At 43.4% G+C, this 24,210-nt stretch overlaps 1 protein-coding gene across 4 annotated transcripts in view; it reads left to right on the top strand.

Moving 5' to 3' along the window:
• The first annotated feature begins 1,457 nt into the window (after nt 1–1,457).
• Nucleotides 1,458–24,210, top strand: part of ARHGAP6 (Rho GTPase activating protein 6) — a 474,622-nt gene continuing 451,869 nt past the window's right edge. The window contains exon 1 of one of the 4 annotated variants that reach the window (XM_064573733.1): nt 1,458–2,495. In XM_064573733.1, the coding sequence (XP_064429803.1) occupies nt 1,917–2,495 (579 nt within the window). In that variant the 5' untranslated portion in view covers nt 1,458–1,916. The remainder of the gene's footprint in view (nt 2,496–24,210) is intronic. The other 3 variants (XM_064573734.1, XM_064573729.1, XM_045874487.3) reach the window with 3 other exon arrangements.

Genomic DNA, 24,210 nt, shown 5'->3' with positions numbered 1-24,210 from the left:
TCAAAGTTGGACAATTCTTATACACCTACAGCAAGGTGAACGTTTGTGCCAAACACCTGTATTTTTAAGTTCATTTTAAGTTTTTTTTTCTTTAATAAATGGAAGAGGAAAGTCACCTTTACATTCGGGTATAATTCTCTTCACCCTGAAGTGGTAAAAGAGGACACACGAACATAGTTAAATAAAGTACGCAGGCATGTCCAACATTCTTTCTGCTCCCCTATTGAGAAGGTTGTAAGTTGCGTTGCAAAACTTAAATGTTACATCACAAAGCCAGCCAAGAGGCGAGCGAGGCTTTGCGCTTTTTAGATTCCAGGGGTTGGACAGTAGCGGGAAAAGCTGCTTCCAGACTCGTTTCCAAGCGGGGAACATTGACATCGCCAAGTTCTCCAGCTTCCCAGGAATGTGGCCGCGGCGCGCTTCGCCCAGAGGCGTCCCAGAGCCGAACCGGAGACCTATCACTTGTGAGCGCCAATCTTCGCAGCCTCTGGGCTGACGCTGCTTTGGGCGCCTGCCTCCTGCCCAGCCTCACTCGCCCCTCCTCCTCGAGTACATTCGCACAGGACCCTTACTGGGCCAGGACTCCCCCCACCTCCATAGTAGGTCCCCATCTCCAGCCCATTCATTTGCGGCCACTGCTTTTGAACTCAATCTCTGTCCTTAAAAAAAAAAAAAAAGTAGGGGGTTGCAAAAGGAAGACAGAAGATTTAACTCCAACTTTAGAGCAACCGTCCTGGGCTGCCCATCTGACACCAGTGGGTGGGGTGCAATCTGACACTTCCTTTCCTTTCCAGAAACGTGAGTGGAGCTGGCGCCCCCTCGATCTGGGGGAGGGGAGACAGGGAGAAGGTCCGAACTTCCGTCCTCACTAGCTTTCTCCCCTGGAGACCGGGTATCAGCAGCGAGTTGCGCTCTCGCTGCGCGGCTCCCAGGTTTGGCGCCTGGAACACTCCACGTTCTGCTTTCTCCTGCCCTTGGCTCCGCCCCAGCTCCAGACCTGGCTTCCCTCCCGCCCTACCCGTCCCACCCACCCCCTTCCCTCTGCCTCCAGCGTTAGCGTGCGGGGACAGCTCCGCTCCAGCTCTGGGCCCACGGCTGGGCTGCGAATATCCAGAGCCCTTATCTGGTGGGGCTTGGCCACTCGCCCCTGGGGCTCTCTCCTTAGCTCCCTGAGCGCAGCCAGGAATTCTCTCCCACCGTAGCCACTCAGCCCTTGGGAGGCCCTAGGCACAACGCGGTCCGTGTCCCCACTTCGTAGCAAGGCTAGCACCCCGAGGGAACCTGGAGCTTGGAGACACCCTCGCACCTAACCAGTCGGAGGAGTGGGCGCAACAGCCAAGTGGAGGCCAGACGCGCAGCTTGAGGGGCCGGGACACAACGACGGTGCCGCCCCGGCGCAGCTCGGGCGCCCAACTTCGGAGCCGGAGGAAGTCCCTCTCGCTGCGCGGGGACCTCCCCAGCCCTCGGGACCGTCCTCAGGGCGCAAGGAGGAGCTTGCTGAAGACTTCGAGGCTGTCCAGAGCCAGCGAGCGGGAGCGCGGCGTCTCCTGCCGTGGCTGGGAAGGGGGAGTGGCGCTGGCGGGCTGGAGCTGGGAACCCAGAGAGCGCCTGACCTTCCTCCTTCTCTTCCTCATCCCTTTCGCGACTTGGGCTCTGGGGGAAGGTTCTAGCGGCCAAAGGAGGCCACCGGACCTCTTTTCCTAGAAGGCTGGTGATGGATCTTCTGCTTCTGCACCCGCTGGGGCACTTGGAGCGCGCTGGTGGCGCGTGAGCCCGGCACTGCCCTCCCCCGCCCTCGGTCAGCCTCGGGCCAGCCCCGCCTGGCAGCCTAGCCTGAGCCCCTTCCTTTCCCGGTTCCAAATCGCCAGCGTCCCGAGAGCGGGAAGAGGGTGGCCCTCAGGCACAGTCCCGCCGAGATGTCCGCGCAGAGCCTGCTCCACAGTGTCTTCTCCTGCTCCTCGCCGGCCTCGGGTGGCGCGGCCTCGGCCAAGGGCTTCTCCAAGAGGAAGCTGCGCCAGACCCGCAGTTTGGACCCTGCCCTAATCGGCGGCTGCGGGGGCGAGGCAGGCGTGGAGGGCAGCTCTCGAGGGGCCACCGGGGGCCGCCTCTGCTCCCCGCTGCCTCCGGCGGAGGGTCTCAGCCCCCGCTCGGCGTCCTCCCCTCGGGGCCCGCACCCCCGGGCCAACCGACTCCCGCCCCCTAGACCCCTCTGCTCCTCCTTCTCCACGCCCAGCACCCCGCAGGAGAAGTCGCCCTCTGGCAGCTTCCACTTTGACTATGAGGTCCCCCTGGGTCGTGGCGGCCTCAAGAAGAGCATGGCCTGGGACCTGCCTTCAGTTCTGGCTGGGCCTGGCAGTGGCCGCAGCGCCGTCCTCTGCTCCTCCGGGGGTGGCCCTAATGGCATCTTCACTTCTCCCAGGAGGTGGCTCCAGCAGAGGAAGTTCCAGTCCCCCCCCAACAGCCACAGCCACCCCTACGTTGTGTGGAAGTCCGAGGTAGGTAGGGTCTGGTGCTGTGCATTCTCATGGCCCAAGGCTGGACACCCGGGCAGTTGTTGAATTCCGTCACGTTTACAGGGACCCATTGAGAGGTTTCCATGGTGTGGCTGTCCCTCTTTGGCGGGTTAAATGGTGCCTGGAAATGGGACGTCCCTAGTGGCCACCCATGTGTGTCTTGTTAGGACTTCTTGGCTCCGCTTTGGAGCAGTGGTGGGAGCTGCAGGGAGAGATGATGTTCTGCTTTCCTGTTTGTGCTGCCGGCGATTTCAAAGGGTCATCTTATCCCTTCATCCACTGTGGATATTTTTCAGAACTCAAATGATCTAATTCCTATGCTCTTGTAAGGATTGGATATAATATGTTTTGAAATATGTCTGCCATCTGGTTGTTCTACAGAGAAGTCAGAAACATTATTCTGGAGGGTGTTGTTGATTGTGCGTATGTGGAGGTGTGTGTGTTTAGGTGGTGTGGGGAGGAACTACTAGAATTGTCTAGTTTTGATCTTTTCTTCTCGCTAAAGGTCTAATTTCAGAAATTATGGTACTGAGTACTAGTTTAATCTAGGAGAGAAAGAATCTCTGCTTCAGGCTATGAGAGATACGGAAATATGCCCAAGTTCCATTAAGGGCAACTAGTAGTTAATGAAATATATGTGAATCAGGAATCTTTAACAAATAGGGAACTCAGAGGGAGCTATTTGGTACCTTTAAAATGTTTGCTGTCTCGTTAAGAAGAATGGAGAATAGAGCTCTTAGGAAACTGTAGTCGATGGGTATTTGGAAGGCATCATGCTTTTAGAGGATAAATAGTAGTTGTTTTAGAAATGAACAACTTCCAATCTCTTTCAATTCACAAATTCTATAGATTTGCCTTGGATCTGTTTCCATAAGGGAAGGGAGATTCCATCAGTTGTAATTAAATATTTTAAAGTACAGTTAGAATTACAGAAATGAAATGAAATACCATGTAATTGCCGGAGATTTGGACTAAAAGGAAACACAACCAAGAAAAACAGTTTGAAAATAGCATCCAACATCATACCTCGCTCTGTTACCATGAGATAACTATGAAAGTTTGGCTTTTAATAGACTGCCTTAGAAAAATCAACAGTATTAATCAGAAATATTAGTATCACATATTAATAAAATATTAGTTATTACGTCAAAGTAACTTGCTGTTGGGTGGGGAGTATGGATTATAAAAACTAACAAACATTGCTGACTGTTCTGCCTATTTTCCTGAGGAAGATAGGCAGTAGAAAGAAAAGTTAAGTCAGAGAACAAGAGATTGTCTCCAAACCAGAGAACTCAGCATTAGGAAGAGGATAAAAAAATCTAGATGTTGAATTTCTCTTGGTCTTTAAAGGGGCTGAATTCCTGCTATATATCGGAAGCACACATTATCAGAATAATCTGTAATGAGTCGAGAGGAGAGAGAAATGCAAAAGCAAGCCAAATTCTTGGATTAGACAGCCACTGATGTTCACGTTAAACCCAGTTGCATCATTAAGAATGTCTCTGCTTTTCTTAACAACTGTACATACTTGGAATATAGTATCCAGATGCTGTTGCTGTTACGACCAAAAGGTATTCTATTGTAGATGATTGTGGCTGGTTAGAAATTATCTTCTTATCCACTAAAATCTCATACTCAATGGACAAGTATCTAAGCTGCAGCAATACCGGTGGCTTTTAACTGTTCTATGCAGTATTTGGGCAGTCGGCAAGCTCGCCTACCATGACTTTCACCTCTTTGCACTGGTTAAAACTCAGCACATAGCCATCTAGCAAAAGAACAACATTTTCTCATCAAATGTTCATGTGTTGTGTGTGTGCGTGCGCACACACGCCCCATTTCTTTAGTCTTGAGGCAAACATGGAGTGACTGGATGGAATGGAGGTCCAAGGCTGGTTTTGTTTAGTAGAGGCCCAGATATCCTATTTAAACCTGGGTCTGGAATTTAATGGCCTAGATTACCTTTCAAAGGTTTAAGGCCCTGGAACCTTCTCAAAAACCAAGGAAATTCATCCAGTTGAGCACTGCTTGTCCTTCTCACTTGCAAACAAGCTGGATTCTCCCTCCTAAAAGAGACTCTTTATTAATAATGTCAAAAGTCCAGCAAGTGGACACCTTGCAAGGTTACTTAAAGGGGGCTCTGGAGGAGTACTTGGGTTCTTGTACTTTTCCTGGTTGCTCTGGCTCAGGGTTTCTCAGCCTCTGCACTATTGACAGTTGTGGCCAGATGATTCTTTGTGGTAGAGGCCATCCTGTGCCTTGTAAGATGTTTAGTACCACCCTGGGCCTCTACCCACTAGATGCCAGTAGCACTCCTCCCCACCAGTGTGACAGTGACAGATGTCTACAGATACTGCCAAATGTTCTCTCGGGGGGGGGGGGGGCGCAAAATTGCCCCAGTGAGTTGAATGTAACATCTCATGCTGGCTATCTAGCGAGTGCCCACGGAAGTGCTTTCAGCTGGCATAAAGTTTCCCTGGGGCCTTGTCCCCCGTGTGGATCTCTCTTGAGTCGTGCGTGCCTCTTATGGTTTGTTAAACAATTCTGTTTCTCTTCCATTGAATCCATTGCCCAACCTGAGAATTCACCCTCATTCAGGTTTAGCCAGTGATGGATCACATTTATTTCTGCTTAGTTCTTTGAGCAGCTTCTCTGGTTTTAAACTAAATTGTTCATAAAATGGCTCCTGCTCTCAAGACGCTCATAAATGCCTACAGCTCTATGCCGTATGCTCACTCAAAGCTCCCACATGGCCATTTTATGGCCTAAATCCAGGAGGTATTAAACAAAGTCGGCTACGACTCTATTAATATTTCCTTACTATGTGTTTCAGGATAGTTTTAACAAAAATGGATTCATGGAGGGGCGCCTGGGTGGCTCAGTCATTAAGCATCTGCCTTCTGTGCAGGTCACGGTCCCAGGGTCCTGGGATCGAGCCCCGCATCGGGACCCCTGCTCGGCGGGAAGCCTGCTTCTCCCTCTCCCACTCCCCCTGCTTGTGTTCCTCTCTCGCTGTGTCTCTCTCTGTCAAATAAAGAAATAAAATCTTTAAAAAAAATGGATTCGTGGACATGCTGGGTAGAATATCTGTTGAGTAGAAAAAAGAAGACAAAGGTGACACAGTTGGTACATGCTTCTCAACTTGTGTTCTTAGAAGCCCAACTCTGTCTCTGATTCTGATCTCAAAGGAGTAAGGTCTCCTTCCAACGCTGGCATTCTCCTAATTGTTATGGATCAGAGCTAGGATTATGCTCATAGCTGACTTGGAGCTTGCCAGCTTTGATAACCCATAATTAACATGATCTCTCTCTATCCATGACTTCTTTTCTTCATTCCTGCCATAAGCACTTCTTTTTTTTTTTTAATATTTATTTATTTATTTATTAGAGAGCAAGTGAGAGAGAAAGAGCATGAGAGGGGAGAGGGTCAGAGGGAGAAGCAGGCTCCCCGCTGAGCCGGGAGCCCGATGTGGGACTCGATCCCAGGACCCTGGGATCATGACCTGGGCTGAAGGCAGTCACTTAACCAACTGAGCCACCCAGGCGCCCCTGCCATAAGCACTTCTTGAGCACAAGATTTCTCTAGGTACCGGAAATGCAGAGAGGCTAAAATATGATGTTGGCCCTTAAAGAGCTCACAGTCTAATGAGGAGGACAGATGAGTTGACCAGTAGGTACAGTACAGAAGGATCGGCACAGGGGACTGGGCTGTGTGTATGTCTGTGGGGGTGTGTGTGATGATTTATTGTGCTTTGGAGAATTTTGGAAGGCTTCACTGTGCAGAGAACACTTGAACTTGATCTTCAAGGGTGGCTGCCATTTAGAAGAAGGAGGGAGGTGGTTCCTTGGTGAGAGAAAGGAGTGGACATGCAAAAGCACAGAGGAGTTGGTGATGCCAGAGTGTCCAACGAAGAGGACTTAGAGGCACTTGAGTGCGACGTTGGTTTGGAGGAGGAGGTGAGGACATCTGTGGCTTATTGTGTGTAGCAACCACGTGGCTGTCTATATAGTAGCCTAATGAGACCAGAAATCATGCACCTATTTGGGGGATAATAACTGACTATGGGCATGGATACAAATGGCAGGAGGGCCAAACAATGCACGTGGCATACACTCCAAGGCACCTCTTGTCATTAAATCCACAGGGAGGCGAAAGTGTAAAGTGCTTTTGAAATTGGAAGTTTGGCATGCCTGGAGCATAGGCTGTGTCTTGCTGTGTATTCGATAGTAGTATTAAAAAGTTTAGGTAACACTCATTCTGAAGAGCCCCACTGTGCGCATCTCAGGAGTTTGGATTGGACATATTGTGGGGTAGTGGTTCTCAGCCTGGAGGTGACTTTGTCCCCAGGGGACATTTAGCAATGTCTGAAGACAGTACTGGTTGTCACACCTGGGGGTGGTGATATATTAGTTTCCTATTGCTGTCCTAACAAACTTAGTGGTTTAGAGCAACAGAAATTTATTACCTTATAGTTGTGGAGGTCAGAAATCTGAAATGGGTCTCACAGGGCTAAAGGCAAGGTGTTGGTAGGACTGTGTTCTGAAGGCTCTAGGATCTGTTTCCTTTGCTTTTTCAGTGGCCCCCTTCTTCCATATTCAAAGCCAGCCTGTTGCATCTCTTTCACTCTCTTCCACAGTCCTTTCTCTCTCTGACTCTCTTAAGGACCCTTGTGATTACATTGGGCTCACCTGGATAATCCAGGATAATCTCATTATTTTAAGGTCAGTTGATTAGCAACCTTTAATTCCATCTGCAGCCTTAATTCCCCTTTGCCAGTAACCTAACATATTCACAGGTTCCAGAGGTGAGGGTGTGGACATCTTCGGTGGGACATTAGTCTGTTTACTACAGGAGGAGGTGCTGTTGGCATCCAGAGGGGGGAGAAGCCAGGGATGCTGCTAAACATTCTACGATGTACAGGGCGGCTCCACAGCAAAGAATTCTCTGGCCTTCAATGTCAAGCATGCCCAGGTGGAGAAACCGTGTGGTAGAGAATGGGAGAAACTGGTGATTTTTTTTAGCACGAGGGTGTAACATGATCAGGTATGTATTTTAGAGAGATCACTCTGGTGTCTGGGGGGTGGGGGTCGGGGAACAATGCATTAACAGAGTGAAACAAGCAGGGGGGACAGATATTCAGAGGAGGCAGGCATGGGGAAACCATGCCAAGCATCCTACCAACAGATGGGAGTTGGCATATAAACATAATACTTCTGCATTTCTTTTCCATTGTAGCAAATTGTTTTCTGGCATTACTGAACTACTACTGGGTTCGTCTCTATAGACTAGTGGTTCTCATCTGTGGATGAGTTTGCACCCTGAGCACATTTGGCAATACCTGGCAGCATTTTTGGTTGCCAGAGCTGGGGTAGAGGGTCGCTACTGACATCTGGTGGGTTTAGGCCAGGGATGCTGTTAATCATCCTGCAACATATAGGACAGACAGACTGCCGCGACAAAGAATTATCCTGCTCGAGATTTCAATAGTGCTGAAGCTGAGGAACTCTGCGTAATGTGCTACTTTATATAAGAAACTGAATTCTAGGTTTTGTTTTCCAGTACTATTTTCTCTCATGCTTCTAGCTTCACTCTTTGTCATTTTCTTCTTTTTTTCTGGTATATGTCAACCAGAGCTCTGAATTGGGGGGAAAAATGCCTTTCCAAAAGATACTGAGGATAGGAAAAAAAAATGCGGGGTGTCTAAATATATGTGTAGGGAAAAATTGGTAAATATATACTGGTGGAAACTGGAATTAAAATTTAAAATGTGGGCAGAGATGAATACTGTTGTTAAAAATAGAGGCTCACCGGTGTCATCAAAGAGGAAGTAATTAGAATAGGACAGCTTCACATATGAAATTGACAAAGGGCATTTTACAAGGAATTATGTCTGAAATCAGCATAATGCTATAAGAACTTATAAATTAGGAAAATAGTTACTCAGCTTTCATATGGTCTCTCTTGGAGTATCCCTCTGCTAGAATTCATCCCTAAAGTAATTTTATTTTATTTTATTTATTATTATTATTTTTTAAGGATTATTTATTTATTTATTTGACAGAGAGAGACATAGCGAGAGCAGGAACACAAGCAGGGGGATGGGAGAGGGAGAAGTAGGCTTCCCGCGGAGCACGGAGCCCGATGTGGGACTCGATCCCAGGACCCTGGGATCATGACCTGAGCCGAAGGCAGACGCTTAACGACTGAGCCACCCAGGCGCCCCCTAAAGTAATTTTAAACTTAAATGGAGAATAATGTGAAGGTAACTTCTTAGACGCCTGGAGATTGAGCTTTCACCAGAATTTGGGGATTTGCAGGTTGGAAAGAGCAAGTTTTAGACTCACGAAGGACCTCGGGTAGCATCTAGCTGCAGCCTCCTTATCTTAAGTTAAACAGAGGGACTGGAAGGATTAAGCTCAAATCCAGACAAGCTAAGGGCAGAACTACCTGGAAATTCTTCTGGACTCTCAGTATAAAGTGCTAAACTTCTGGAAAAAGTCCACGGCCACAAGCACCTTATACCTTGGCAATCTCTTTTCTATCCCCATTACTTATGGAAACAGTTCTCTCGAAGGTCCCACAATTCCAGGACTGTTCTTAGACCTCCTTTGGCTGGACTTCTGAGCAGAAGTGCCTCACTGTCCTGCCCGCGCTCCTGCCCCCTCTTTCCCCACCACCCCGAGTCACAGCTGCCGTCTCTCTCTCTTTTTTTTTTTAAAGATTTTATTTATTTATTTGAGAGAGAGAGAGAATGAAAGAGAGAGCACATGAGAGGGGGGAGGGTCAGAGGGAGAAGCAGACTCCCTGCCGAGCAGGGAGCCCGATGCGGGACTCGATCCAGGGACTCCAGGATCATGACCTGAGCCGAAGGCTGTCGCTTAACCAACTGAGCCACCCAGGCGCCTACAGCTGCCGTCTCTCCATCTCCAGTGTCTCTTCCTGCTCTTCTGTCTCTCTGCTTGGTCGTCTTTGTCCACCCATCCCCACAGTCCTGTGTTTTTCCTTCAAATCATTCTCCTGTGATGATCTCATTCACTCTTGCGACTTGAGCCATCATCCCTCTTGGGGACACGCTTAACTGTGGCATTTGAGTTCCTGGCGTCTCCGGTTTCCTCCTGGACGTCTCCTTGCAGTGTCAGCCGGACTCCTCGTGTTCTGCATGTCTGAAGCAGAGCAGGTCAGCCCCCTTTCCTATGAGCACGCTTCCTTTTCTGCATTCCTTATTTTGGTTGGTGTCATCATTCTTGTGCCTGCTTACTTTTCTCAGGTTGCAGGCCTCTGATCACCTGGTCCCATATCTCTCTGAGAAAGCTCCATTTCCACTTCTTGGCTCAACCAGATGCCATCTCAAAATAAATGGGCTTTGAGTATGGTACATGTCATGACGCATTCAGGATTTGCGGAATTGTGAGCTTATTTTTCCACAGTGGGATTCTGATTCTTCAGTCTGGTGCCTGCAGCAGGGAAAGTGTGTTTCATATCAGAATCCAGTCAATGACTGAGGGAATCTGCATTCGACAGCAGTTTTCCAAATCCTGGAGACACACCTTTGAGGCATGACATCTTGTTCTAAAGTTTACTGCATCCTCTCTGGGCCATTGCTTATGAAAAAGAGAGTGAGACTATAATTGCAACTCTGTTACAATATGGCAGAAGAGGTAGAATGTAACGTGTGAAAAAATGAAATTAGTTACTGTGTTAGTAGGTAAAGAATGATATTTTCATGAGCTATTAGGGAACTGCAAATCAAAACCACAATGACATACCACTTCATACCCACTAAGATGGCTGCATTTATAAAAAGGATAATAACAGGTGTTGGCAAGAATGTCTTGATTTTGAAAGGCTCCTTTACTATTGGCGACAATACAAAATGGTGCTGTGGCTATGAAAAACAGCATGGGGGTTTCTCAAAAAATTAAACATAGAGTTACCATATGACTCAGTAATTCTACCTCTAGGTACATATTCAAGAGAAGTGAAAGTATGTCCACGCAAAAACATGTCCGTGAATATCCATAGCAACTTTATTGTAATAGCCAACATGGTGGAAATAACCAAATGCCCATCAATAGATAAATGGATAAACACACTGTGCCCTATCCATACAACGCAAGATTATTCAGCAATAAAAAGGAAAAAGTACTGATACGTGCTATCTTGGAAGCAAGCTAAGCTAAGTGAAGGAAGCTAGTCACAAAGGGCCACAAATTATATTATTCTGTTTATATGAACTGTCCAGCATAGGCAAATCCAGACAGACAGAAAGTAGATTAGTGACTGCCAGAGGCTGGCAGTAGCGAGGGATGGGGAGTGACTGCTAATAGATACTGGGTTTCTTTTTGGGATATTGAACGTGTTCTGCAACGAGATAAAGGTGATGGTTGCACAACCTGGTGAGTATCCTTTAGGATATTGCTGAGTTGTGCACTTTAAAAGGATGAATTTTATAGTATGCAAATTTTAATATCAGTTAAAAAAGAATGGTGTTTATAACTTTTAGAAAATATAACAATATTGTTGCTACATCATATTTTCAAGAAAACATAAACATAAGTGAGCAGTCAGCCTAGGCCTAATGTATGTGAAATGCTGGCCTTGAAGATGCAGCAAGGGAGGTAGTAACGGCTCGGGCAGATTCAATGGAAGAGTTGACAGCCAGCCCGGGATTTTCTGAGATTGGTTACCGTGGAGATTCTGTGTCCTGATTATTAGGCCTTGAAAGCAACTGATTAAAAAGATCGTTTTTCACAATACACAGGGACTTTAAAAACTACTTAATGATCTTGAAAAATTGCCCAGCCATATCACACCAGAGCTATTAAATAGCCAAAGATTTTCAGGAGCCATTAGAATTAAAAGCAACTGGAGAAACTGCCCATCAAACTGTGTGCTGATGGACCCAAGAGAAGGCTAAGCCTAGACTATTCATGTCTGTGGAAAAATTGGAAATGAATTGAATGGATCAAGGAAAATGGCATATTTTTGTTTCTGTGTATCTGGCCAGCTCGTGGAAACAGGTGAATTCATACCACCTATAGGAGCCAAAGTGTGAATAAGCATTAGATCAATGCTTGCATCGTTGATAACTTCATCTCTCAGGCATTGAAAGACAATTGGGCAAGCTGGTACTCTGAGACCTAAATGGCTCTTGAGTGAAGTATCACTCTTCTCACGTTGGAACTTCCAGTTAATTCCCTGAGCACTTATTTCAGTTGATGGGTGTTGGTGGGTGTTGATGGTAATGGCAAGTGAAACAACAATTACTGTTTGCAGAGTGCTCACTAGTTTTTGTTGTTGTTCTTGTTATTACAGCAATCCTCTGGGATGCTACTGTCAGAATTTATTTTGTACATGAGGACACTGAGACTCTGATTAAGAGGTAGCCAAACTGAGTTGGAGAGGAAAGGAAGTGAATGGGTTAGAGGGGGACTCTGCTTTGTAACCTTAAAGAAATTACAAAGCTCTGCCTTGTAACCTTAAAGAAATGACAAAGCATATTTCTGACTCAGTTTCCTCACCTACCAAATGGTGATAAAGTGCCTGCCTCAGGGAGTTTTTGTGAGGATCTCAATACTTAATTATTTGGAAAGTGCCCAGCACATAGGAAGGGCTAAAAGATGCTAAGGTTAAATAAATGGAAGATGTGTCCAGGTCACACAGCTAGGAGGCAACAAAGGTAGGGCTTGGATTAAAATATTCCATCAGTAAAAAATATGTATTCTTGGGCGCCTGGGTGGCTCAGTTGGTTAAGCCACTGCCTTCGGCTCAGGTCATGATCCTGGAGTCCCGGGATCGAGTCCCGCATTGGACTCCCTGCTCAGCAGGGAGTCTGCTTCTCCCTCTGACCCTCCCCCTTCTCATGCTCTCTCTCTCTCTCTCTCAAATAAATAAATAAAATCTCTAAAAAAAAATATGTATTCTGCACCTACTGTGTGCCAGGAAGCTTGGCCTTTCCACAGTGGCAACTGAAGAGGGCTTAGGTGACCAACAAGTGAATGAGTAGACCTAGTTGAGTTGGACAACAGCAGAAGGCAATTGGAAATATATTTTGCAAGCTGTTGAGTGAGATAGGCACTGCAGCAACAGCAGGCTGTCACCCCTGCTGTTTTGGCCTAGTGACTTGGAACACAGGAATTGGCCAGATTTGCATTGTGGATTTGTTATAACCCAACATGCCAACAGGCCTAGGGGTAATAACCTTCATTCCCACACGCTAGTCATAGTAAGTTCATTGCATCAGACACTTTTTGTTTGTAGAACACTTAGAATTTTGGAAACTGGATAGCTCCCAGTCCAGCCCTGGTTCTCTAGGTGGTAAATGGCAGACTGCTTTCTCACTTCAAGCCTGGTGTTTTTCTCACCTCCTCATACCACCACTGTCATGTGAGATCACGCTGACTTTTTCATGGCTCATCTCTCCAACATCTTTCCAGGCGAACAGGGCAGCATCACTCAATTGAGGCTATACCATCTACATTCACATGCTTTTTTTTTTTTTTTCTCTCTCAAAACCTAAATTTAGCTCCCATTAATATTTCTAGACTGAATTCAGCAGTCTAGGAACGAAAGAGAATATTAGGAGGGGAAAAGCTTTAAAAATTTTTCTATGTAGTCCAGATATCCATGTAATACTTAAATCTTATCTATGACATCCCCAGTCTATGCCTGAACCCCCCAAATAAAGACCTTCACAGTTCTGCCTTTGGATTATAACGGACTTGGAAATTCTTCCAGAAATTGTGTTAAAAACCAGTCTCCCTGGTACTTTTACCATGCTACAAATGAATTCTGCCGCTCCCGTTTTGCAGATAGTCACCAGTATTGTGTTATCTTCTTCCATAAAGAAGTACAGGTTGGCTCAGCTTTCTTTCTGAGTGTCAACACAAAGTTTGGTCATATTTTCTTTTTGGCAGGTAAGAATTGTGACTATATCAAACTAGAATTGAAAGAAAAAAATAGTTTAAACTATTGACCCAAAGTTCTCTTGCAAACTACTTACAGAAATCCAGGATTAGAACTCACTGTGTCGGGGCACCTGGGTGGCTCAGTTGGTTAAGCGTCTGCCTTCAGCTCAGGTCATGATCCCAGGCTCCTGGGAATGAGTCCTGCATTGGGCTCCCTGCTCAGTGGGGAGTCTGTTTCTCTTTCCACTCCTCCCCCCTGCTTGTGCTCTCTCTCTCTCTCTCATGCTGTCTCTCACACTCTTTCTCTCTAATAAATAAAAGATTTTTTTTTATTTGAGAGAGCGAGTATGAGCAGGGGTAAGAGGGGAGAGGCAGAGGGAGAAGCAGATGCCCCACTGAGTAGGGAGCCCGATAGGGGGCTGGATCCCAGGACCCATGAGATCGTGACCTGAGCTGAAGGCAGACACTTAACCGACTGAGCCACCCGGGTGCCCCAGAGTTACAAGTTTTTGAAACAAATGAATTAGTGTATTTCTCTTTGCAATATTATTCTGAATTTTGGTTCTCCCTGGGGGAAGCTAGATGCAGAAGAGTTAGTAGGTCGTGATCGTCAAGTTCGTCTCTCTTTACCTAGAAATATCGCTCTTACAGGAAATGTTTAAAATCCTAATATGTATTTTACTGCCCTCATAAGGTATCATTTCTAATTTATATAAAGATATGGTAGATGCATCTTATGTGAATGTTCATTGAAATCTAAAACTGTTGTAAAAAAGAAAAGTTATTTTTTTAAAGTTCACTGAATGAGAAAGTTGAATGGTCAAGAAGAAAATTAACTTAGTATACCTACAGAGATTTTCTCCAAGTCATTGTTTCTATGCAATATTTTTACAGTGCAGAAAGGTTAATTTTTTCTGTTTAATATTTTTAGAGAGAGCATGTGTGCATGTGCGAGCAGGGGAGGGGGGGTGGAGGGAGAGGGAGAAAGAGAATCTCAAGCAGACTCCCCACTGAGTGCGGAGCCAGACTCGGGGTCTTGATCTCATGACCTTGAGATCATGACCTGAGCCGAAATCAAGAGTCGGATGCTCAACTGACTGAGCCACCCAGGCGCCCCAGTTTTTTTCTTTTATTTGGAAAGACTTCTTCCAGAGTTTTATTTATTTACCTTTACATCTTTTAATTTAATATTTTTAATTTTTAAAAAATTTTTAATTGAAGTACAGTTGACATAATAATATTATTTTAGTTTTCAGGTGTACAACACAGTTATTCAACGCTTACGAAAGTTTTCTCCACGATCAGTATAGTGATTCTTCATCACTATACAAAGTTATTACACTATTATTGACTGTATTCCCTGTGCTATACTTTTCATCCCCGGGACTTATTTATTTCATAACTGGAAGTTTATACTTTTGAATCCTCTTCACCTATTTTGCCTTCCACACTTGCCTCCCCCGCCCCCTTCTCTATATTTATGAGTCTGTTTCTCTGTTGTTGTTGTTGTTATTTGTTTGCTTTGTTTCTTATATGCCACACATAAGTGAAATCATGATACTTGCCTTTCTCTGTCTGACCTATTTCACTTAGCATGATATCCTCTAGGTCCATCCATGTTGTCACAAATCGCAAGGTTTCATTCTTTTTTATAGCTGAGTAATATTTTATTGTGTATATACATAACACCTCTATCCATTCATCTGTTGATGAACACTTGGGCTGCTTCCATATTTTTTTAAACATAATAAAAAATTATAAATCAAACAAACAAAAAGTTATTTTTAAAGAGGGAGAGGAAGGAAGAGAGAGAGAGGAGGGGGGAAGGGCAGAGAAAATCTTAAGCAGGTTTCACGCCCAGCAGGATGCTCCATCTCACAACTCTGAGATCATGACCTGAGCTGAAATCAAGAGTCAGACGCTTAACTGACTGAGCCACTGGGCGCCTCTGCTTCTGTATCTTGGCTATTGTAAATAATGCTGCAATAAACATAGGGGTGCATATATTTTTTGAAAGTGATTTTGTTTTCCTTGGGTAAATACCCAGAAGTAGAATTACTGGATTGTTCACTATTCCTATTTTTAGTGTTTTTTTAAATTTTAATTCCAGTATAGTTAACATGCAGTGTTATATTAGTTTCAGGTGTACAGTATAGTGATTCAACAATTCTATACATTATTCAGTACTCATCATGAAAAGTGCGCTCTTCATCCCCTTCACCTGTTTCACCCATCCTTCCCCCACCTGCCTCCCCTCTGGCAACCACCAGTTTGTTCTTTATAGTTAAGAGTCTGTTTTTTGGTTTGTCTACTTTCCCTTTGTTCATTTGTTTCTTTTCTTTTCTTTTTTTTTTTTTTGAAGATTCTATCCATTTATTTGATAGAGCACAAGTAGGGGGAGCAGTAGGCAGAGGGAGAGGTAGAGGGAGAAGCAGGCTCCCCGCTGAGCAGGGAGCCTGATGTGGGGCTCGATCCCAGGACCCTGGGATCATGACCTGAGCTGAAGGCAGCTGCTTAACCGACTGAGCCACCCAGGTGCCCCTGTTTTGTTTCTTAAATTCCATATATGAGTCAAATCATATGGTATTTGTCATTCTCTGGCTTATTTCACTTAGCATTATACTGTCTAGATCCATCCATGTTGTTGCAAATGGCAAGATTTCAGTCTTTTTCATGGCCAAATAATATTCCTCTGTGTGTGTGTGTGTGTGTGTGTGTGTAGACACACACCACCTCTTCTTTATCCATTCATCTATCAGTGGACACTTGGGCTGGTTTCTTAATTTGGCTATTGTAAATAATGCTGCAATAAACATAGGTGTGCAATATATCTTTTCAAATCAGTGTTTTCATATTCTTTGGGTAAATACCTAGTAGTAGAATTACTGGATCATATGGTAATTCTGTTTTTAATTTTTTGAGGAACCTCCATATTCTTTTCCACAGTGGTTGCACCAGCTTGCATTCCCACCGGAAGTGTACAAGGGTTCCTTTTTCTCCACATCCTCACCAACACTTGTTGTTTCTTGTGTTTTTGATTTTAGCCATTCTGACAGGTGTGAGGTGATATCTCATTGTGGTTTTGATTTGCATTTCCCTGATCATTTGTGATGTTGAGCATCTTTTCATGTGTCTGTTGGCTGTCTGTATGTCTTCTTTGGAGAAATGTTTGTTCATGTCTTCTGACTATTTTTAAATTGGATTATTTTTTGAGTGTTGAATTGTTTAAGTTCTTTATATATTTTAGTATCTAAAATTTTAGATACTTTATCAGATATGTCATTGGCAAATATCTTCTCCCATTCAGAAGGTTGTCTTTTAGTTTTGTTGATTGTTTCCTTCACTGTGCAGCAGCTTTTTATTTAATGTAGTCCCAATAGTTTATTTTTGCTTTTGTTTATCTTGCCTCAGGAGACATATTTAGAAAAATGTTGCTGCTCAGCGCCTGGGTGGCTCAGTTGGTTAAGCGACTGCTTTCGGCTCAGGTCATGATCCTGGAGTCCCTGGATCGAGTCCCGCATCAGGCTCCCTGCTCAGCAGGGAGTCTGCTTCTCCCTCTGACCCTCCCCCCTCTCATGTGCTCTATCTCTCTCATTCTCTCTGTCTCAAATAAATAAATAAAATCTTAAAAAAAAAAAAAGAAAAGAAAAGAAAAATGTTGCTGTAGCCAATGTCAGAGAAATTACTGCCTGTGCTCTCTTTTGGGATTTTTATGGTTTCAGGTTTCACATTTAGGTCCTTATTCCATTTTGAGTTTACTTTTGTGTATGGTGTAGGAAAGTGGTCCAGTTTCATTCTTTTGCATGTAGCTGTCTAGTTTTCCCAGCCCTATTTGTTGAAGAGACTTTTTCCCATTGCATATTCTTGCCTCGTTTGTCAAAGATTAGTGACCATGTAATCATGGGTTTATTTCTGGGCTTTTTATTCTGTTCCATTGGTCTATGTGTCTGTTTTTGTGCCAGTACCATACTGTTTTGATTACTACAGCTTTGTAGTATATCTTTTTTTTTTTTTTTTAAGATTTTATTTATTTGAGACAGAGAGAATGAGAGAGAGAGAGAGCACATGAGAGGGGGGAGGGTCAGAGGGAGAAGCAAGCTCCTTGCCGAGCAGGGAGCCCGATGCGGGACTCGATCCAGGGACTCTAGGATCATGACCTGAGCCGAAGGCAGTCGCTTAACCAACTGAGCCACCTAGGCGCCCCTTTGTAGTATATCTTGAAGTCTGGAATTGTGATACTTCCAGTTTTGTTGTTCTTTCTCAAGATTGCTTTTTCTAGTTCTGTGAAAAATGCTGTTGGTGTTTTGATAGGGGTTGCATTAAATCTGTAGATTGCTTTGGGTAGTATGGACATTTTAATAATATTCTTCCAATCCATGAGCATGGAATATCTTTCCATTTATTTGTGTCAAAAGACTTCTTGAAGAATTTTAGGCATGATTTGTTAGCATAATTTCTCTGTCTATATATCTGTCTATATATCATTTTTAATTTCATAATAACATCTTTCTTTAGTAATAAAAATGAATGGTTAGTTATTACTATATATAATTAGAACAGTCTGGATAAATTATTTTTATGGAAATCCAAGCTTTAAAACTCCATGATAAAAATGTAAAGGGAGCAAAAGGTCTGTGTCTTAGTTTGAGTTCCTCCAAAGTCAGGACCCGGGTGAGTGTGGCTTATTTGGGAGGTGATCCCAGTAAGCAGGAGTGAAAAATGAGGGAGAATGAAATGTCATTGTAAGTTGTGTCATGGAAGTTGCAACTGTGGACAAAGGGACAATGGAGGTTCCATTAGGACCACTGGAAAACATATAGAATGCCTCTCAGGATGATTCATCTGTATTTCAGTTACCTATTCCTGCATAACAAACCATACCCAAACTTAGTGGCATGATTCTGTGAGTCAGGAATTAGATCAGGGCACAGCTGGGCAGTTCTGCTCTACATGGCATCAGCTGGGTTCACTCACTTGGCTGCTTTCAGCTGGTGTCTCAGATGCCTGGAAAGTTCAAGATGTCTTCATTTGCGTGTGTGGTGCCTTGGTATTCCTTCGTGTGGCTCCTCTCCAAGTGGCTAGTCTGGGCTTCCTTGCTGCATGGTGATCTCGTGGTCTTTGGTCAAAGTGAGTCACAGGGTCAGCCCAGATTCAAGGGCAAGGGAAGTAGATTCTGCTTTTTGATGGGAGAAGCAACAAAGAATATGTGGCCGGGCGCCTGGGTGGCTCAGATGGTTAAGCGTCTGCCTTCGGCTCGGGTCATGATCTCAGGGTCCTGGGATCAAGTCCTGCATCGGGCTCCCTGCTCCTTGGGAGCCTGCTTCTCCCTCTGCCTCTCTCTCTCTCTCATGAATAAATAAATAAAATCTTTAAAAAAAAAACCCACAAAGAATATGTGGCCTTCTTTATTCTGTCACAAGCTAAAAGATGGGGATCTGGGAAATGTCTCCATTGATTTCCATCCTCCATTGGTTGAGATTCTTTCCAGGGTTTTTAACTTAACTGGTAACTTCTTGCACATGACTGTGTGTTCACCATAGAGATGGGTCACTAGAGGCACAAGGTTGATGTGAGCTTGCACTGAACTTCCCAGCACAGTTCCAGCTGAATTCAAATATTTAGCATAGGCTCATGGGGAGCAGCATTTAGAATTAGTCACCCACTGTCTTAGCTAACCAAAAGCATTACTGAAGGACGATATGACCATAGACTTTGGAGGTGTCTAAGCCTGGGGTCAAATCCCAGGGCCACTACTTGTGAGGTATGAATTTCAGTTTCTTCACCTTTAAGGGGAATATAATTGTATTTTCTTTGTAGGCAGCTGTGAAACCAATGATGAGTGCACTTAGGACCCGTGCCCTATGACGTATTATGCACCAGGGTCTAGTGTTTATTACTCAGTCTACTTCATTCTGAAATGCTGTCACAGGCAGATGCAGATTAATGGTTTTATAATGCCTTCAGAGGAAAAAAGGCAATAATACTACAGTAAATGTAAGTAACAATTGTAAGATGCAATTTTAGGCTTTTTAAACTGTATGGAAAATACGCAGTAGTTGAAGAAACTATGTTGTGTAGTTTTTCCTCTATATTTTAGCTTTTAAGATTTGTGTACTGCATTTTAAATTGTATCAAAAAGAATGCAGCTTGGTTCCTGTCAAATGCATATATCCATAAGTAAATGGCAAAATAAGCCCCCCGTTTTTATTTTAGTCAGAGTTGGGGCAAAGAAGTTAATTACGACTGTCCTCAGACAACCCCCATTGGCTATAAGAGTATCATTGTGCAAAGCTACTTGTTCTTAGAACTTTTTGTTGTGCTCCATAGAGATCTGTCCAAATGACTGGAATGAGAAAACACAGAGCAAAACACACAGGCCTCTTTGGTTAAAACTTGCATTCTAAAGTTTAGAGGCATGGGGTGGCAAATGAAAAAATTTAATTTTTTCTATCATTAGCTGATAATGATAATCTGTATCAACTACTGAAGTATTATACTTCAGTAATTCTTCTTACCAGTTAGTTCACTCACTCATTCATTTATCAAGTAATTCAGCATATCTTAAGTGTCAAGCTCGGGGTTTAGCACAATAATAATTATAATAACCAATATTTATTGAATGCTTGCCTTGAACTAGTTATCCTATTGAATGCTTTGAAAGGCATTGGATCATTAAATCCTCAAAATAATCAAAGGAAGTCCAAAGCCAGTAAATAGGAAAGGTAGGATCTGAATCCAGCTTGGAGAATTTCACCCAGGAAAGCAAATACATATGGTCCTTGTTTGGAAGGTCCTCAGTCTAGAGAGAAATGTAATAACCATAATAGCTAACAATTATTGACCACTTACCTGAGTCAGACACTCTTAGAATTACTTTACATGCATGAATTCATTTAGTTCTCCTATCAACTCCATGAATTGTTATTATTAGCCCCATTTTATAGACAAGGAAGCATAGACACAGAGAATTAAGTAGTTTGTTCAAGGTTACACTGCGGCAAAGGATTGGGTCAGGATTTGAATCCAGATAGCCTGGTTTTAGATCTCTTGCTTGTAAGCATCATTGCATATAGGGTAGATTTAGTACCTTTTAATGTGAGCTAAAACAGAAGTTTTGTAGAAGGGGCTTTAAGAATGGAAAGTCAAACTCTGCTTGGGGAAGCCAGGTGAGATGATATTTGAAGTCCGTATTTTTTTTTTGAAGTCAGTCTTAAAACAGGGAGTATGTACTGGGGACAAGGATGGGAAAGAAGGCAAGTAGAAGAAACAGAATGAGCAAAAATATGGAAGAATTAGTAAGCAGATAGTATAGAAACTAAATGTTGTCTGATATGATTGGAAAGTGGGTCATGAATTCTGGAGTTGTTTTGCATATGAGTTAATCTTGTACTCAACCAGCCATTAAGATCCAAGGAACAGGACAAACAGTAAATACACAATAACTTTCTTAATGTTGGTATCTCATATAACCATGGTACATTTATGAAAACTTAGAAACAAATTTGTTACCAAGGTAATCTTAGTGATACTGGTTAACTGCAGTACTTTTAAATGAAATAGAGAACTTACTTGGAGTCACCAGGTTTTCTGCTATCCTTCTTCTTCAGTTTCAGGATCCTATTCAGGAACCCACATCGCATGAAGTTAGCATGGCTTCTTAGTCTTTTCAGGTCAGTCTTTCATGACCTTTTCACTCTGTGGAATGTTTCCCAGTTTTGGTTTGTCTGGTGTTTCCCATGATTAGAACCAGGTGATGGAAAGAACACACACAGCATGTTTGAACACCATTGTTACTGTTTATCTACATTAGTAAATATAATGTGTCTATTAATGGTGGTACTTTTCACCCAGTGATCCACCTCCTTTTGTCCTGTCTGTGTGGTAGCACAGTCATATGCCTGTTGAGCAGATGCAATATTGAGGGTATAGACTGTGGCTAGGGGACTGAAGAAAGCCCCCACATAACAGTGACCTCGCCAGCAACCAGTTGACTTGACTGGCCCTTTAGCCATATTCTCTCTCTGTAACTTGGATTTCCCTACCCTTCTCCATTACTTGAAAAGTCATAGGATACTGCTTTGTCTGCACTTATTGCCATTAAAAGCATTTTTTTTTGGGGTGCTGCATTTGTTGGGGTGTGAGGCTGGGAAAAATCCAACATCAAAATGCTCTTTGTCATTCCTCAATGTTGGGGTGGGGGGAGGAAGATTTAGACTTTGAGTAAATATTCATTTACATCAGCAGCATTCCTCTGTGCTCTTTGGATGCTTGCTTCTTTCTTGTTAACAGTGCTAGAATAAACACATAATTCTACCAAAATATTAGCAGTGTGTGCTGTTTCCTTTCACTTGCCAAGATTGTTTTATAATAAATACCATTGGAAAAAATACCATTGGCCAGCATCCTCAGAAATTACATTAATATCTCTAGGGAATGAAGTATGGATTTGGGAGGTGCTTTGCAAAGAGAAACAAAATATGTCTGGTTTATACTGCATTCCTTGAATATGCTGATTTTGTTATCTTTGAGCCTGATTTGAACTTAAAATATTTCTCTTGGTTTACAAAAGTTGATATGATTATTTCCTATGATATTCACTAATTAAATACCTTGTAGAAGGTAAATCTAACATAAGGTTTATTTTGAAACTGAGTGGTACTAAAACAGATGTTCATAATGTACTTTCATGGTAGAAATTTGTAAATTAAATTGGATATTCGTATTTGTCAAAAATAATTTTAGTCAAATGGAAGAAATGGGTTTTCTCAACAGTTTTGTTCACTTGGTTATTACTGTATCTTAGTTTCAGTTATCATGTCTATCCTTTATAGGTGCAAATGGTTATTTCCCTCCCCAGTTGAATCCTAGTCCCGTATTTCCATTTGTCTACAGGGTGGTTCTTTTTGTAGCTTCCACCATCACTTCAAATTTTAAATGTTCAAAATAATTAACGATTCTTTCTCTGCAAGAAGGAAAGTAAGTAGATGAATAAACCACAGCCAGCTTCCTCTCTAAACTTTCCTGTTTTCTTCCATGATTACCATTTTCCCAGCCTTAGAACCCTGAAAATATTTTGATTATTCCTTCTTTTTTATATTCTGTATTCATATGGCCCCCATATGGGGGATAGCTTATCCCTCTTTCTACATAATATTCTTAATTATCCCTTTCTTTCTGTCTATCCTGGCACAGGCCCTCATTTCTCATGCTGGGCCTTATAACTAGTTTCCTGGATGACAGGTTTTCCTCATTTTAATTCCTGCTTTTTTCTTCCTTAAGCACTAATATCATCATTTAATTTCCTATTATGGAGTCCTGTTACTATCAAGACAAAATATCGGCTGTCATATAGACTCTATCTACAATCATCATTTGTTATCAATAGTTTGTTCCTTTTTGCGGGGGAGGGGCAGAGGGCGAGGAAGAGAATTTTTTTTAAAGATTTATCTATCTGAGAGGGAGGGAAGGAGGGAGGGAGGGAGAGAGAGAGTGAGAGAGAACATGCATGAGTGGAGGGAGAGGCAGAGGGAGAGAGAGAAATCCCCGAGCGGACTCCCCACCAAGTGCAGAGCCTGACATGGGGCTCGATCCCAGGACCCTGAGATCATGACCTGAGCTGAAATCAAGAATTAGATACCTAACCAACTGAGCCACGCAGGTGCCCTGGGAGAGAATCTTAAGCAGGCCCCACACCCAGCACAGAGCCCAACCTGGGGCTTGATCTCACGACCCTGAGATCACAATCTGGCCAAAACCAAGAGTTGGACACTTAACTGAGCCACCCAGGTGCCCCAATAGTTTGTTCCTTTTTATTGCTGAGTAGTAAATTCCATGATATGGATGTATCGTAATTTATATATTGACCTGTTAAATGATATTTGGGTGGTTTCCAATTTTGGGTGATTGTTGCTATAAATATACCTGTGTAGAGGTTTCTGTGTGAACATGAGTTTTCATTTCGCCCGGATAAATGCCAGGAGTTAGATTGCTGGATCACATGGTGAGTGTAAGTTTAACCGTCAAAACCATCTTCTGGAGTGACTATACCATTTTGCATTCCTACCAGCAATGTGTGAGAATTCCAGTTGTTCCACATCCTTATCAGCACTTGGTATTGTCAGTGGTTTCTGTTTTATCCATTCTAAGAGGGATGTTGTGGTATCTCATTGTGGTTTTGATTTGCATTCCCCTAACAGCTCATAATGGTAAATCTTTTTTTATGTGCTGATTGGCCCTCCTTAGATCCTATTTGGTGAAGTGTCTATTCAAGTCCTTTGCCCATTTTTTAATCAGATAGATTTGATTTTCATAAGAGAAAATGCTTCCTAGGTTTCCCTAGGTAAGAGCATAATGGAGGCATTCATTTCTTAGCAACAGTGGAGGTAGAAGCTTCTAGCTTTTAGGGGTTGTCTGAAAGGTTGAGTTTCTGATGAGAGTGGCATCTGTTTGGTGACAATATAGTTGCAGCAAAGTCAAGGTTTTGGAGGCAACATGAATTACAGCCTCTGACAGGCTTGAGGAGGGCCACATACAATTTAATCATCAGGTCAGTCTGTGATGTGATTTGGGAAGTTGTTTTGGGAAACTTGGTCCTGAGCATCTCCATGATCCTGTTAGCTGCCCGATATCTTCTCAGCTGCCTTTCTGATTAGATGGAGTCAGCTTCTAGGAACTTAGACAAGGATGATATACTGCATCAGTTATCTATGGCCACAGAAAACTGTGTAACAAACAATCACAAAACTTGGCTTCACCTAATAATGAATAATTATTTTTGCACTCCATTCTGT

The sequence above is a fragment of the Mirounga angustirostris genome, unplaced genomic scaffold, assembly GCF_029215605.1.
Source record: "Mirounga angustirostris isolate CCGP_5_RB_7025 unplaced genomic scaffold, mMirAng1.0.hap1 SCAF_11, whole genome shotgun sequence".
Classification (NCBI taxonomy): domain Eukaryota; kingdom Metazoa; phylum Chordata; class Mammalia; order Carnivora; family Phocidae; genus Mirounga; species Mirounga angustirostris.
Note: the sequence above shows the minus strand (reverse complement) of the source record. Positions and strands in the feature narration are given on the sequence as shown.